General features: G+C 29.2%; 1 protein-coding gene across 1 annotated transcript; it reads left to right on the top strand.

The window, feature by feature from the left end:
* Nucleotides 1-429: 429 nt before the first annotated feature.
* Nucleotides 430-1029, top strand: LOC113364211. The gene is made up of 3 exons (XM_026606699.1): nt 430-435; nt 502-711; nt 777-1029. Exons 1-3 carry the CDS (start codon nt 430-432, stop codon nt 927-929), a joined length of 369 nt encoding a protein of 122 aa, XP_026462484.1. The 3' UTR covers nt 930-1029.
* Nucleotides 1030-17272: the final 16243 nt, after the last annotated feature.

Here is a 17272-nt window from a genome sequence, read left to right as displayed (position 1 = left end):
TAAAATTCCACGTTAAATGCCAAAAGAAGCTGATGGAAGAAACTGTGTCGACTCCATGGGATGGTCGACACTTTTATACTAATTCGTGATGTCAGTCAAAATTAATCAAATTTAGGTAATGGAAGTTGTAAAGCTACTTTTTGTGACCCCAAAGCATCGTAGTCAAGTTCAAGAATTGGAATGTTTATAAACAATGAATTCTTCCAGGACAACTTGTTTGGAGCCCTAGGGGCGTTATTGTCTATTTTCGACTTTTGAACTTGATTATGATGCTCTGGGCGCACAGCAAGTGCTTTAACAACTTCCATTACCTAAATTCGATTAATTTTGAGACATCACGCATTAGTATAAAAGTGTCGACTATCTACTGGAGTCGACACAGTTTTTTCCATCAGCTTCTCTCGACAGTTGACGTGAAATTTTAACAAAATGAAGGTACAACTGCAATTATAAATACAAACAAAACTTTAGACTACAATAAATTGTATTTTTTATTTTAAGGTTCTCCTAATTCTGGCATCAGTCCTTGGCATCTGTTTCGCCTTAGAAGAACCCTTAAGGGTGCAAGTTGTTCCTCTGCCTTCGTACGACAGTGGAGTCGTCTCCAGATCCAATTTTGGTTCCAACGGGTTCTCCTACGACACTTCTGTGGTTCGTGCTTATGCACCAAATTATTTACCATATTATCAGGCATATCCTTATGCTCACAGAGTAAGAATACATTTCTAGTATCCAAGGTTTACAATAAAAAATATTCATTTATATTGTATTTGTAGCCTCCCGTAATGAATAGCATCGACCCGGGTTTCTTACAAAAGCATCCGGAATGTAAAGATTACAAATACTACTCCTATACTGGTTCTTTTGGAATTGTCAGAGTGACATGTGAACGTAAATATGATGAATACATCAAGAACAAAAAGCAATAAATTTCTTCAACGAACTTAGAAATTCCTCTAAATTTCTACATCAGGACTCGTTTTTCTCTAGGATCCTTCATGAATTGTTACTGACGGTCTGATGTTAAACCAAGACTTTTTATGAACACTTTCAGAACATCATCAGTACATTACTTTCTAATTAACTTAATTACTCAATGTACTATTTTTAGTTCACTAGCAGTTACCAATTTATTAATGTCTGTAGTAAAAGTGGAGATAATGTACCCGATTAAATTATGAAATTTGAAAAAAAAAATTATTAATTGTTGCATTTTTTAATTCATTAGGATAAACTTTCGTGCTTTGTTATGAACTTCTCTTAGGGTAGTTACAGTAATGGGCCGAGAATCGAAAATTAAAATTTTTACATTTCTCGACATTTTGAAGGCTTCTGAACATTTTGGCATACCTCAGAAAAAAATGGATGTGTGTGTGTGTGTTTTGTATGTCCGCATTTTTTGTCTACGTTTTCGGGCGCACGGATCAACCGATTTGAATGGTTTAAAAAATATTCGATTCCTATTGATAAGGAGATGTGCTGATTTGTTTTTGGCAAAGGCAGATCCCGCCATTTCAAAGATACAGAACTAAATGTTAAAAAAATTGCAATTTTTGAGAGAACTAAGCGTCCGATTTAAATGATTCGAAAACATTCTGCTTGTTTCAACAAAATAATTGCTTTTGGAAACAAAAAATTGTTTCGAATTTTTTTTCAAAGAATATTTTTGCAATTTTGGATTGAAAACTCAAAAAATTACCCAGGCTAAGCACAGTCTAATCTCCACTCTGGTACAAATGTTTACCCGAGTACGTTTAGACTGTTTATGTCTGGAGCACTTTTCCATTTTTGTGAAAACTATTGAAAAATGTGAAAATGCCGCCATGCTAAGCACAGTATAAGTGAAAATGTCGCACAGAATTATTTGCAAATGCGTTTAGACTGTGACCGTACGTAACTCTTTTCCAATTTTGTGTAAATTAGGCAACTATTTTTTTTAAATTGAATTCGAAATGAAATGACGATTGTTGTTAATGTTCTGGAGATAAATTGATTTATGATTTATGATTTATATTTGATTTGCTCAAATATAACAAGATAGCAAAAATAATGAAAGTTACAGTATTTGTAATAATATATTTGAAAACGTTTAAAATTTGTAGAATATTTCATTACGGTACAGGAAATTCCAGCAATTTGCCTTAAGGCACGATGCCATACACAACTAGTTATTATTTATGCTACATTTCTATTGTGATAAATTTTGTCATTCGAAACTTCAGTAATACAAATTCAAATTTTGATAATTTTCAATTCTCAATTTGATTTATAGATTATACTATATTAGATTTTTGCTATTTTAATTATTTGACGTTATCTGTTTCTGTAAATTTCGAAATTTTGAATATTTGTTTGAATTGGCAAATAAAACTAGTGATTGGCATTGATACTATTTATTTAGCGAAAGTATATTAATCTGTTGTTAAAATATAGATACTCGATATAATATTTATGTAAATTAATAAGAAAGAAATTGATGTTTTAAATATGTCCAGAAGATGGATCCAGGAGGAAAACAAGTCTTTATAAAGGAAGAAATTTAAAGTTTGTTGAAGAAATTCATTGTTTCTTATTTGCCTTGTATTCATCATATAACATTCTACATTTCCTTCTGAGGGTAGGACGAAATGGATATGAATAATATTTACATTCCGGGTGCTTTTTCAAGAAACCCTCTTCGAAATCTGCTCTTGCTAAACCCTATGAAAATAATATAAATTAACATTTGATTAGCACTTTATGGTGCTATCGGAGCACAGCGAAGTAAGTCCTGGATACATAAACCAAATAGAATAAATCAATTCTTACCCTTACAACATAAGGATATGCCTGATAATATGGTAAATAATTTGGTGCATAGGCATGGACCACTGAAGTGTCGTAGGAGAACCCGTTGGAACCAAAATTAGATCTGGAGACGACTCCACTGTCGTACGAAGGCAGAGGAACAACTTGCACCCTTAAAGGTTCTTCCAGGGCAAAACAGATGCCAAGGACTGATGCCAGAATTAAGAGAACCTTAAAACCAAAAATGCAATTAATTGTAGTGCAGCGTTTTATTTATATTTACAATTGCAGTTGTACCTTCATTTTGTTAAAATTTTACGTCAACTGTCAAGAGAAGTTGATGGAGGAAACTGTATCGACTCCATGGGATGGTCGATACTTTTATACTAATTCGTGATTCTGTCAAATTTTATTAAATTTGGGTGATGGAAGTTGTTAGAGAACTTGCTGTGTCCCCAGAGCATCATGATCAAGTTCATAATATGAAAATAGACAATGATGCCCCTAAGGGCTCCAAACAAGTTGTCCTGAAAGAATTCATTGTTTATAAACATTCCAATTCTTGAACTTGACTACGATGCTTTGGGGTCACAAAAAGTAGCTTTACAACTTCCATTACCTAAATTTGATAATTTTGACTGACATCACGAATTAGTATAAAAGTGTCGACCATCCACTGGAGTCGACACAGTTTTTTCAATCAGCTTCTCTTGACAGTTGACGTGAAATTTTAACAAAATGAAGGTACAACCACAATTATAAATACAAACAAAACTTTAGACTACAAATAATAGTATTTTTGATTTTAAGGTTCTTCTAATTCTGGCATCGGTCCTTGGCATCTGTTTCGCCTTAGAAGAACCTTTAAGGGTGCAGGTTGTTCCTCTGCCTTCGTACGACAGTGGAGTCGTCTCCAGATCCAATTTTGGTTCCAACGGGTTCTCCTATGACTCTTCAGTGGTTCATGCTTATGCACCAAATTATGTACCATATTATCAAGCATATCCTTATGCTTACAGGGTAAGAATACATTTTACTATCCAGGATTTTCTGGAAGTTGTTAGTGATAATAAAATGTTAATTTATATTGTATTTGTAGCCTCCCATAATGAAAAGTATCGACTCGGGTTTTCTGAAAAAGCATCCGGAATGTAAAAATTACAAATTATTCTCTTACCTTGGCCCTTTAGGATTATTCAGAGTGGCATGTGAAGGTAAATATGATGAATACATCAAGAACAAGAAACAATAAATTCCTGCAATGAACTTGGAATTTTCACCAACTTTGTTCAACACGACAGCCTTAAATTCAACCAAGACTTTTTGTGGACATTTTCAAAACATCAACATCTAGCTTCTCAATAAACATTGATCACTAAATGTACTATTTGTAGTCACTCTAATACATAATTGTACTTTTTATAAATAATTGATAAATAAATAGTATCAATGCCAATCACCAGTTTTATTTGCACTATTCGAACAAAATTAATTGCTATGAGATTTATCCAAAAATTAAAAATTGTTTATATATATATATATATATATATATATATATCAAGATTGTACTAGAAATCTCTTCCACGTCATTTTTCACATCAAAACAGATATCCATAAATCACAATACCTCGTTGTTGTTCCACCTTTTCCCCGTTTTCCCCCGTTTTTCCCCATTTCCCACCATTTTCCCCAAACCCCATTCCCGATTGATACACCTGAGTTCATCGCAACGATTCATCAATATAAATTTTCATCGGCAAAATCAATTTTTCGACATGCCACACGTGCGATAAAAAAAATTAAAATAAGTGAAAAACAACTATGTGAAAACGGGAGCTTGGTGTGAACTGCTGTTTCTATTTTTATGGAGATGTAAACTTCTAAAATCTAAATTCTGATAAATTAAGATAAGTTTAAAATGTAAACGAAGTTTTTCTCTCTACAGAAATTTGAAATTTGAGAACTTGTCATTTCCATTTTTGTCGAAGAAAGAAATGGTGATTATCATTTTCTTCAATAAATAATTAACTATTTTCACTTTTCGAAAAACATAAATTTGGCATTACCACTTTTTTTTAAACTTTTATTTTTAAATTTTATGCCATTCCTCTTTTTTCTAATATTTTCATTTGTTTATGGCATTATAAATTTTTGCTCATTATTACTACTACTATTATTAATATATATTTTTTTATTTTTAACTTTAGTAAATTATGCCTGTGGAATGTTTCATGATTAATGTCACTACCAATTTTTTGTAATTATTTAATATTCTTTATTAAGTGTTTTATGCAATTATCAACGACAAGATATTTTATTTACTTTATTTCGTAATAAACTCTATATTTTGTGCCATTCTTAGTGGCGTTTTTTCCAAATATTTCATTCAGCAAAAAATTCAGCATTTTATGCCATATTTATTTTTACAATTTATGGTATTTTTTAGAATGTATTTCATTATTTTTTTCTTTTTTAGAAATTTAGTATTCTAGGTCATTTACGTTTTTACAATTATTATTTTATAAAATGTATTACCTCTACAAATGCATGTCATTTTCAAGATTTACTATTTTTATTCACAAATTTAGCATTTTTTATTTTCACGATTTATGCCATTTTTTTTTAAATATATTCTATACTTTTTTGTAATTGATATATATTCATTACATCTTATGAATTTAGCCGTCAATTTACATTTTCACAATTAATACAATTTTTTAAATACATTCTATTATTTTTTTACAATATAAGGTATTTTCATTAGAATTCATGGATTCAGAATTTTATGCCCTTTTCATTTTACCATTTTGCCATTATTTAAAATGTTTATACTTTTACAATTCATGCCGTTTTCAGTCATACAATTTATAATTTTTTAAATGTTTGCTAATGTTATTTTTTTACTATGTGTCGTTAATTTATGCTATTTTTATTACCATCCATGAGTTCATCATTTATGCCATTTTCATTCATGCAATTTATGCAATTTTTTAAAATTGTGTTTTACTATTTTTTTACACTTTAAGGCATTTTCATTACAATTTCAATGATTTAGCCTTTTATGTCTCTATTATTTTTACAATATATGCCATTATTTAAAATTACCATTACCATTCTTATATGCCATTTTTTATAATTTATGCCATTTCTTTCTAAATAACTTGTATCATTTTTTTTTTACAAATTATACCATTTTCATTACAATTAATTAATTTAGTTTTTTATGCTTCTGTTATTTTTACAATTATTACCATTATTTAAAATGTATTGTTTTTACAAATTATTTCATTTTTATTACCATTCATGCGTTTATATGCCATTTTATATAATTTATGCCATTTCTTTCTAAATGTTTTGTATTATTTTTTTACAATTCTTGAATTTAGCATTCTATGCCATTTTCATTTTACAATTCATGTCATTATTTAAAATATTTTCCTTTTACAATTTATGCCATTTTCATTACTATTCATGCGTTTAACATTAAGCATTTTATGCCTTTCTTCTTTTTACGGTTTATGTAATTTTTCAAAATGTATTCCTTTCACAATTTATGCCATTATCATTACCATCTATGAGTTTAGCATTATATGTCATTTTCATTCACACAAATTATGCTCTTTTTAAAAATGTTTGTCATTAATTTTTTTGCAATTTAAGGTATTTTCATTGCAATTCAATGATTTATCTTTTTATGTCTCTATTATATTTTTACAATGTATGCTATTATTTAAAATATATTTCTTTTACAGTTTGTCATTTTTCTTTATACAATTTATGCCATTTTTATAAAAACAATTCAACATTTTTTGTATTTCATACCATTTTCTATTTGTAATTTATGCCGTTTCCGATTTTTGGCCAACTTCCGTATTTATCATCTTGATTGATTTCTTCTAAGTTTTACTTAAAGTTATCAATATTATTGATGAGTTTTATACTTTCTCCTTACGTTTTACCTTTTATACTTTCTCCATCGATAGTTCAATAATAAAACTCATCCTGCTCCTGCTCCTTCTGCTCCTGCTCCTGCTTCTCCTCCTGATCCGGATGTATCGAGAGAGATAGATTTCCGTCGAGATAAATTAAGTGAAATAGTTTCGCACTCAATTGGCAGAACACCTGGAGTCCACCAACAACGGTTAATATCGACTCCTATACCGAGGAGCAGGAGGAGCAGAAAGATTCCAAAACTAAAATTCTAGAGAAATTTTTGTAGAAAAATAGTCTTGTAGACGGAAATGACAATCGTTGTAGGATCTCAAGAGTCATCTAGTTAATCATCAATGAAACCATTTAAAGAATAATAATACAGAGAATTATCTGACCAGTTATCAAAACCATCACCATCACCATTACCATTATAAGGACCTTCTTTAGGTTGACCTAACAATTATCAGGACCATAATAAATATTTTATTATAATTTATATCATATTTTTTAACATTATAAAAATTAAATTAAATTTGTTTACCACTTTTACTACTGAGTTGTTTTTTCCAACATATCAAAGTAGTATACAATGTACCTTTTCAGCGGACTATTGTAAATCCATTAAATTTACTGAATGTCCTATACTGGACAGTTGTAAATAAGAGTTAATAACAAAAAAAACAACTTTTTTGATGGTAATAAAATTTGAATTTTATCAATGAGGGATGATCTACTGTGCCAAAGTTATACTTACCGATATCAAGCCGTTTGGTAGAGTTTCTTATATTTATTCCAAATTAGATGACCCGACAGACTTTGTCCTGTACCCATGTCTACAATTTTTTAATGTAATGTAATATACTAATATTTACCGTTTACCTAAAAATAATAATCATTGTTTTTTTAAATTACTCTTTACGCCAAAATGCATATGCATTTATAATATGAGCGATGTTAAATGTAGAAATGCTTTAAATAAAATGATGAGTCTCAATTCCCACACTATTATATTGGAAATTGAAGTCTTTTAAACGGTATAACATAACCATAACGATAACATAACACTGGTACTTTATGTTGGATCAAATTAATTTAATTTATTATTAATTAAGATATCCAAAACTGCATCTTAAACTTCTCCTAATCGACATCGAAAGGGCCGAAACATATGTATTCATTTTTACTTTCCCATTTGTTGTTGTAAAGTGAAATTTTTATGAATTTTAAAAATATTGCGGAAAGATTAGTAAAATGTGCAAAGAAATTATATATTGAAAAAAACTATTGAAAATTTAATATCCGAATCTTGTGTTGGCTCCCCCTAAGGCGTGCGCTCGTATTTTTCGCATGCATCGCATTAAAGATAGGACCGGCCCTGATTAATACTTAATTTCATATTTTAAGTGAATTAATTTGTCATGTCCTGTTCATATGTGTATAATTCAATTTGCCATATATATATATATATATATATATATATATATATACAGTATTTTATATTATTTTAGATTCTGGCTCATCTCAGCTGCCTTTCGGCAATAATAATGTAGACATTTTATTTTTCTTATTAATAATCATAAATCTATTATACATATTGTAATATTGTCTAGGCTCATAAGTAAATTGAAATTTTTGGCAGATGATAATTTTCATTTATTTTCAATGCAAACAATGATATGTCGTTTTTGCAATTTTTTCCATTTATTTTTACAATATTGCACATACATCCCAGTACTTTATAATCGCATACATCCTAGAAAATTTCCTTAACAAACTTCAGAAAGATTTATCCAAATCCGCATAATAGTTTAGGAGGAGTATACAGTGAGTGCTTGTAATTTAATATGAACTTTATATAATAGCAATAAAGCTCAAATTGATTCTACGTTTTAGTTAGAAAACGTTTGTATGTGAAAAAGAAAAGGGCTGTTTTTAGAGTTTTCCCGGCAATTACTCAATTTTTTATCGCCGTAAGAACCATCCTTAGGCTTCAACGAACATTTTAAAAAAAAAGAATTAGCCAAATTGGTCCAGGCGTTTTTGAGTTATGCGCTTACAAACACATTTCGTGATTCATTTTTATATCTATCTAATATTATTACCTTTATTTTCTAAAGTTTGACATTCTTCCCTTAAGTTAAAGGTACATCCACCATTCACCGCCCAATAGTCGTATGTATCAACGTGTCGAAAATCCCTTGGGGTTTTCTAGTTTCAAATTAGGGTTGCCGAAACCCCAAACCCTAAAATCCTGTAGTCACCCTTACAAGACGATACAAGGTGTTTGTGAGAATTGCCTTCGTAACTGACCACCACCAGAGAAGGTGAATGAGTGGGTTGACGATAGGTGTTAGAGTGGGTTGATGGGTTGGATTGTAGGTGTGTGTGTGTTGTTGGATGTATACACGTATTATTGGTCACTTAGCAGTGTCAAATTCAATTTCAAGTTAATCAATCGCCCAGACGACTACACCGTTCGATATTTAATAAACTTGAAATATATAGCTGTAGATAGATAAATACATATACATATATATATATATATATATATATATATACATTAGGGTGGTCCTTAATATGGACATTTTCAAATTTCCTTGCTCCCAAGAGCTCGAATGGTTCCAACTTGATAAAAAACAATTCTCTGAAAGTTTTAGCTCTAGATATTGTCTTTTATATAGAGCTCAATTCAATCAAAGTTTTGTATGGGAAGAGCATGGAAAAAATTTTGAAAATTAAAAAAAAATATTTTAGGTATAACTTAGCGACAAATGAATGAGTTTTATTCAGTCATTTGTTCGCTAAATTACATCTAAAAAACATTTTTGAAATTTTTGAAAGATTTTTCATGCTATTTCCATACAAAACTTTGATTGAATTGCGCTCTATCTAAACGTTAATATTAAGAGCTTAAACTTTCAGAGGATTTTTTTTTATCAATTTGGAACCATTTGGGCCCCTGGGAGCAAGGAAATTCGAAAATGTCCATATTAAGGACCACCCTAATATACATATATATATATATATACAATTATCAAAATTACCTGATGTGAATTCATTTATATTGATTATATTATTTATCATATTACATTTGAAATTTTTAATGATTTTCTCATTTTATAATTTGCGCTATGTTCAATTTTTGTAATTGCAATTTGCAACTAAGTAATTTATGCCAATCGAATTTTGTAGAAAATTTTTGAAATTATATTCATAAATTTCAAAAATTTAAATTTATTGTATCACGAACTTATTTTTAAAAATCTTGAATTGTTTAGTGAAAACCAAAAATATAGAATTGATCTTAAAAAAAATTAAATTTAAAGATCTAGAATGTCGAATCATTTTTTGAAACTGTTGTAAGCTTATTTTTAAAAAAGTCTAGGATGTCGAATCATTTTTTGAAACTGCTGTAAGCTTATTTTTGAAAAAGTTGAATTTTCAAATCTCAAAAGACTTTTTTTAAGATCTTAAAAATTTTAATATCTTAAAAAAAATTAAATTTAAAGATCTAGAATGTCGAATCATTTTTTGAAACTGTTAAAATTTTTGAGCCAGTTTTAAAAAGTTGAATTTTAAAATCTTAAGACTTTTTTTAAGATCTTAAAAAAATTAAATTTAAGGATCAAAAATGTCGAATATTTTTTTGAAACTGTTGTTAAAAATTTTTAGCTTATTTTTAAAAAAGTTGAATATTAAAATCTTAAAAGACTTTAAGATCTTGAAAAAAATTTAATTTAATTAAGATCTAGAATGTCGAATAATTTTTTGAAACTGTTGTTAAAATTTTTAAGCTTATTTTTAAAAAAGTTGAATTTTATTTTTATAAATTAACATTTTTACAAATTCTGAATTTATGATTAAAAATGTAGAATTTATATCTGAAAACATCGAATGTTAATATTGAAAATCATTTTCATAAATTTATAAATTTAATATTTCTAAAAAATTTTTTAAAAATATTAAATTTATAAATTTATGAAAATGATTTTTAATTTCTAAAAATTCTGGATTTATTAAGAATCGTAAAAATTATGCATACTTCAATAAGTCATATTTGATTTATTCAATGAATATTGAAAAATCTACTTTTCCTTTAGGTAAAGTTTTATGTTTTAGGGATTAATAAAATCCTGTTTAAATAAAACTTCATCAGTTGTTTTAGAGGAAAATTTTTGCGTTTTTAGCACTTATTGTTAGGTCAAACAAATTTCTAGGGTATTTTAAAAATAAGGCCGAAAAAAATAGTTTATTACATAAATATATATATATATATATATATATATATATATATATGTGTGTGTATATATACATATATGTATATATATATGTATGTCTATATATGCTCTCCTAAGATTTAATCAAAGATCAGGTGTAACATCCAAGGGGTTTCATGGTCAAAACTCGATTCATTCTCATCTAAGATGGTTGGCTCACTCATTCTCATCTTGGGCACCACCTGCACCACCTGCACCACCTGCACCACCTTCACCATCTCCATATATACTGCCAAGTGTTGGAATTATCCCCAATACAAGAAAATTGAGCAACGGACAATGTTTGGAAGTGACGGACACCTCTGCGAAATGAGAAATTTGACAGAGTCGAACTGGGGAAAAAGTTGACTTATAATTTTATTATTAATGGCAAAAGACAATCATTTGTATAATAAGTGCAGGCATTAATTTGTATCAATTCAGGTTATTAAAGAAAAGGAAACTGTGTTGAATAACTACAAAAGTACTAGAGACTATCTACAACAAAATTTTAAGTAGAGAAGCATATATTAAAAAAGTGAAGGTAGACGTGTGAACAAGTAAAATTTTTGGACAAACTATTTGTAGGTATTGTTATTAATATTCAAATATTTTTGAAAATTGAATTGGAATTGAAGTTGGAAAGGACTTGAACCAAAAAATTGCTTATATAAAAATTAAACTTCAAATTTAAAATGAAGCCAAGAATATTAACTTGCCGTAGGGTAAGTTATTGTAATGGGCCAAAAATCGGAATTGAAAATTTTTACATTTCTCGACGTTTTGAAGGTTTCTGAACATTTTGGCATACTTCAGGAAAAATGGATGTGTGTGTGTGTGTGTATGTATGTATGGATACAAATTTCTAGTCACGTTTTAGGGCGCACGGACCAACCGATTTGAATGGTTCAAAAAACATTCGATTCCTATTGATAGGGAAAAGAGCTGATTAGTTTTTGGCAAAGGCAGGTCCAGCCGTTTCGGAGATACGGAGCAAAGAGTGCGGAAAATAGAAATCGAATTTTTGAGAGAACGGAGTATCCGATTTGAATGATCTAAAAAACATTCAATTAGTAATGATTGGGAGAAGTGTTTATTAGTTTTTGGCAAAGGCAGGCCCAGCCATTTCGAAGATACGGAGCTAAATATGTAAAAAATGGCAGTTTTTGAGAGAACTAAGCGTCCGATTTGAATGATTCAAAAAACTTTCTGCTTGTCTTAACAAAATAATTGATTTTGGAAAAAAAAATTTTTGTTCCATTTTTTTTTTTTTTAGTTTTTTGTTGAAACAAATAATTTCAACTTTGCAATTCAGTTTATATAATTCTTATAAATATTAGGCAATGTCACAGTATTTATAATAATCTATTTGAAAACATTCAGTATTCCTCGAACATTTCGTTACGGTACGGGAAGTTCCAGCAATTTGCCTTAAGGCACGATGCCACCCACCCCACTAGTTTAACTAATAATCTATTTACTTGTTATTTATATATCCATCTATTTATCTATTTATTATTTTCGCCTCTGTCTTCTCACGTTGTTCCGAGAGATAATTGCTTATGAGAGTCCGAGGCCGAGAGAAAGGGGCGACTTTGTGGTCTTCAAGGGTTGAAAGAGGGTGCTAAGATTTCTAAGATGACCTAAGGTGAATACCATCCGCAAAGTTAGAATTCTGATTGAATTTCATCCCAGAAACCCTCCCTGGTAAGGGCCAGAAGAAGAGTTTAGTTGGAGTACATTGCACAGAACAAATAATTGTTAAATTTACTTTATTTAAAAATTGCTGTCTTCATCTATAATTAAACTAGTGGCATCGTGCCTTAAAGCAAATTGCTAGAACTTCCCGTACTGTAATGAAATATTCGAGAAATTTTAAACGTTTTCAAATATATTATATCAAATACTGGAACTTTCATTATTTTTGCTATCTTGTAATATCTGAGCAAATCAAATGTAAATCATAAATCAATCAATTGATCTCCAGAACATTAGCAATCGTCATTTCGAATTCAATTTCAAATAAAAAAATAGTTGCCTAATTTGCACAAAATTGTAAAAATGCTCCCGTATAGTCACAGTCTAAACGCATTTGCAAATAATTCTGTGCGGCATTTTCGATTATACTGTACTTAGCTTGGCGGCGTTTTTACATTTTTCAATAGTAGTTTTCACAAAATTGGAATAGTGTTTCATTACATAAACAGTCTAAACGCACTCGGGTAAACATTTGTACCAGAGTGGCGCTTAGACTGTGCTTAGCCTGGGTCATTTTTTTAATTTTTAATCCAAAATTACAAAAATATTTTATGAAAAATAAAAACAGATGTAATAAATTTTTATCCTCAAAGGCAATTGTTTTGTCAATACAAGCAGAAAGTTTTTTAGATCATTCAAATCGGACGCTTAGTTCACTCAAAAACTGCCATTTTTTGCACTTTTAGCTCTGTATCTTCGAAATGGCGGGACCTGTCTTTGCCAGAAACTAATCACTTCGTCTCCCAATCATTACAAATTGAATGTTTCTTAGATCATTCAAATCCGATACTCCTTTCTCTCAAAAACTCTAGTTGTATTTTCTGGACTCTATGCTCCGTATCTTCGCAACCGCTGGACCTACCTTTAGCAAATACTAATCAGCACATCTCTCTTTCAATAGGGATCGAATGTTTTTTAAACTAATAAAATCGGTTATCTGTGCGCCCAAAAACGTGGACGAAAAAATGCGGATATACAAAACACACGCACACTCACACATCCATTTAGTTTCTGAGGTATGCCAGTAAAATGTTCAGAAACTTTCAAAACGTCGATAAATGCAAAAATTTCCATTTTCGATTTTCGGCCCATTACTATAACTACCGTACAGGAAGTTAAAAAACATTTCAAAAGGATTTTTTTGGATGAACATTCATCCACCAGACTCTTGTATCACCAATTTTCATTAACTAGTTTGTTCACTAACACCCATTTTTGTATGTATTGACCCATGTGTTATCTAGAATATCTGTTTTTTTTTTAATTTTTATGTACGTCTTTTTTGTTTAATCCACTTTATCAATTTTCATACATTAAACTTTTATTAAAAGTGAAATGAGTGATCCTTCAATTTGCGTTACATCGACTTTTATTGAATCTAAAATTCTTCAATTTTTATGCACTTGACCTTAGTGAAAGGGTATGGGCGTGTTTCCATACAGAATTGGCCCCACCCTGGCATTTAAATAATTTTGATGCCATTTTATAGGTATTTTCGAGAAAATTTGAAATACCAAATTTCAAATCCGTAGCTCATCATTTGGCCGAGATATCAGTGAAAACATGTGAAAGTGGCCCCTTTTTTCAAACTCACTTTTTGTCGGAAATATGAGAGATATCAAAAAACTGTTAACGTCATTCTATTTATACTGATCTTGTCTATGTTGTTATTAACAAATATTGTTTAATAATTATTTTTTAGTGCATGAAAAAGTGAAAATAGTTTTTTGATTTGTATTTTCGGGTAGTGCGGTTGTTTGGACTAATTTTTAATTAGCATCATTAGAAAGGCTATTTAATTTTCTTTCATTGTCCAAAATTTCGTTTTATTTCATGTGGTAGAACACATCCAAAAGTAGAAAAAACCTGAGCAAGAACACGCTCGCGCTCATATACCACCCGTTTAAGTCGTCTTCGATTTGCAACGACTAGCAACAGCACTGCTCGCCGCGCGTCTTGATATATTCCGCATATAAGTATGGAACATTTCTTTATAAAACATTTTTAATAAAACTCGAGATATATACATTTTTATTTTGAATAATTATATATTTATATGTATGTGTATAATAATAATAATATTCATATATAATTAAATATATATTATTTATATATTGCACAAGTATACTATATGATTGATATTTTATACAATTATCACTAAATAAATAAAAAATAGGTTGATACAATATATATGTTTTTTAGGTTGAATTGAATTTTGCTTTTCGAAGGACCGATTGTAAAATACTTTGATTTTGTAACTAGTAATATTTATTTTACTTTAATTACATAAATTACATCGTATTTATAATAATTTAATATGGTTTTATTCCGTGTTGAATGATTTGAGTTTTAATTTTATAATAAATCGATTGATGATTTTTTGTTTAATATATCAAATATATCCGCATGCTTTGATTGGCGCGAACAATATACATAATAATAGTATGTCGGTATTTGATTTCTACTCATACTACGGCAATGTATAGAATGGCAAGTATACTAAGTTTGTCAGAAATATATTAAATAATATCACACAGTTTTTTTTTAATTAATTAATATATATTAAAATATATTGAATGGAATATCTCTGCCTGTAAATACTCTTATTAATTGTTGAACTACTATAATATTGTGCTCCATCATTAATTAAAACGATATTTGAAATTTTGCGGCGAAAAAATATGGTAATTAACTAAATTATACACTTACACACAAATTAAATTGTCACTAAAATATAAGAAAACTGCAAAATCGACTGGTGCAAAAGTGTAGTGTTCTCCAAACAGAAAACAAAAATTAAAAAAGAAATCATTATTCATTTATTAATTTTAAAATCTTCGCGGTTACTTAAATTCCAAAATTATATTATTTTTATGCTGTCAGCATTTTGTTATGTTATGTGTGGTTTTTACCGCGAACAATTAAATATTGTTTTAGTTCAACAATTAATAAGAGTATTTACAGGCAGAGATATTCCATTCAATATATTTTAATATATATTAATTAATTAAAAAAAAACTGTGTGATATTATTTAATATATTTCTGACAAACTTAGTATACTTGCCATTCTATACATTGCCGTAGTATGAGTAGAAATCAAATACCGACATACTATTATTATGTATATTGTTCGCGCCAATCAAAGCATGCGGATATATTTGATATATTAAACAAAAAATCATCAATCGATTTATTATAAAATTAAAACTCAAATCATTCAACACGGAATAAAACCATATTAAATTATTATAAATACGATGTAATTTATGTAATTAAAGTAAAATAAATATTACTAGTTACAAAATCAAAGTATTTTACAATCGGTCCTTCGAAAAGCAAAATTCAATTCAACCTAAAAAACATATATATTGTATCAACCTATTTTTTATTTATTTAGTGATAATTGTATAAAATATCAATCATATAGTATACTTGTGCAATATATAAATAATATATATTTAATTATATATGAATATTATTATTATTATACACATACATATAAATATATAATTATTCAAAATAAAAATGTATATATCTCGAGTTTTATTAAAAATGTTTTATAAAGAAATGTTCCATACTTATATGCGGAATATATCAAGACGCGCGGCGAGCAGTGCTGTTGCTAGTCGTTGCAAATCGAAGACGACTTAAACGGGTGGTATATGAGCGCGAGCGTGTTCTTGCTCAGGTTTTTTCTACTTTTGGATGTGTTCTACCACATGAAATAAAACGAAATTTTGGACAATGAAAGAAAATTAAATAGCCTTTCTAATGATGCTAATTAAAAATTAGTCCAAACAACCGCACTACCCGAAAATACAAATCAAAAAACTATTTTCACTTTTTCATGCACTAAAAAATAATTATTAAACAATATTTGTTAATAACAACATAGACAAGATCAGTATAAATAGAATGACGTTAACAGTTTTTTGATATCTCTCATATTTCCGACAAAAAGTGAGTTTGAAAAAAGGGGCCACTTTCACATGTTTTCACTGATATCTCGGCCAAATGATGAGCTACGGATTTGAAATTTGGTATTTCGATTTTTTTCGAAAATACCTATAAAATGGCATCAAAATTATTTAAATACCAGGGTGGGGCCAATTCTGTATGGAAACACGCCCATACCCTTTGCAAGCTTTGGATGCCTCCAGATTTTATATACATGAACTGTCTCATTTATTATACTTTTATGTCTCGTTCCTAATTTATAACAATTTTCAACACATCAACTGAAATCAAATAATTTATACACCTTCTTTCATCTATTATTTTACTCAAATTTTCATTCTATCGCTGAGGCGTCATCGAGAATGTTAAATGTTAAATTACGATGGCATGCTCAATAATAATAAATTTTATGCCACGACGATCAGGAGATGAATTTATGGCAAACAAGGAGGAACAAGGATGAAGGAGGTCCTGAAAATAAAGGCCATCGACCAAAGCTCAACCAGGATTTGAATTATGTCCTTCTGAAGTTGTACTAAGTGTTGGATGTTAACAAGTTTTATTGCCGGTGGGATATTTT

Source organism: Ctenocephalides felis, unplaced genomic scaffold (assembly GCF_003426905.1).
Source record: "Ctenocephalides felis isolate EL2017-DRISC unplaced genomic scaffold, ASM342690v1 CF-g0.4_SCAFFOLD_00845, whole genome shotgun sequence".
Taxonomy (NCBI): Eukaryota; Metazoa; Arthropoda; class Insecta; order Siphonaptera; family Pulicidae; genus Ctenocephalides; species Ctenocephalides felis.
Note: the sequence above shows the minus strand (reverse complement) of the source record. Positions and strands in the feature narration are given on the sequence as shown.

Excerpts from the sequence above, each read along its gene's own strand:
- LOC113364211 (XM_026606699.1), top strand. Across the intron at positions 712-776 it reads CATATCCTTATGCTCACAGA|CCTCCCGTAATGAATAGCAT; the intron begins GTAAGAATACAT and ends TTGTATTTGTAG.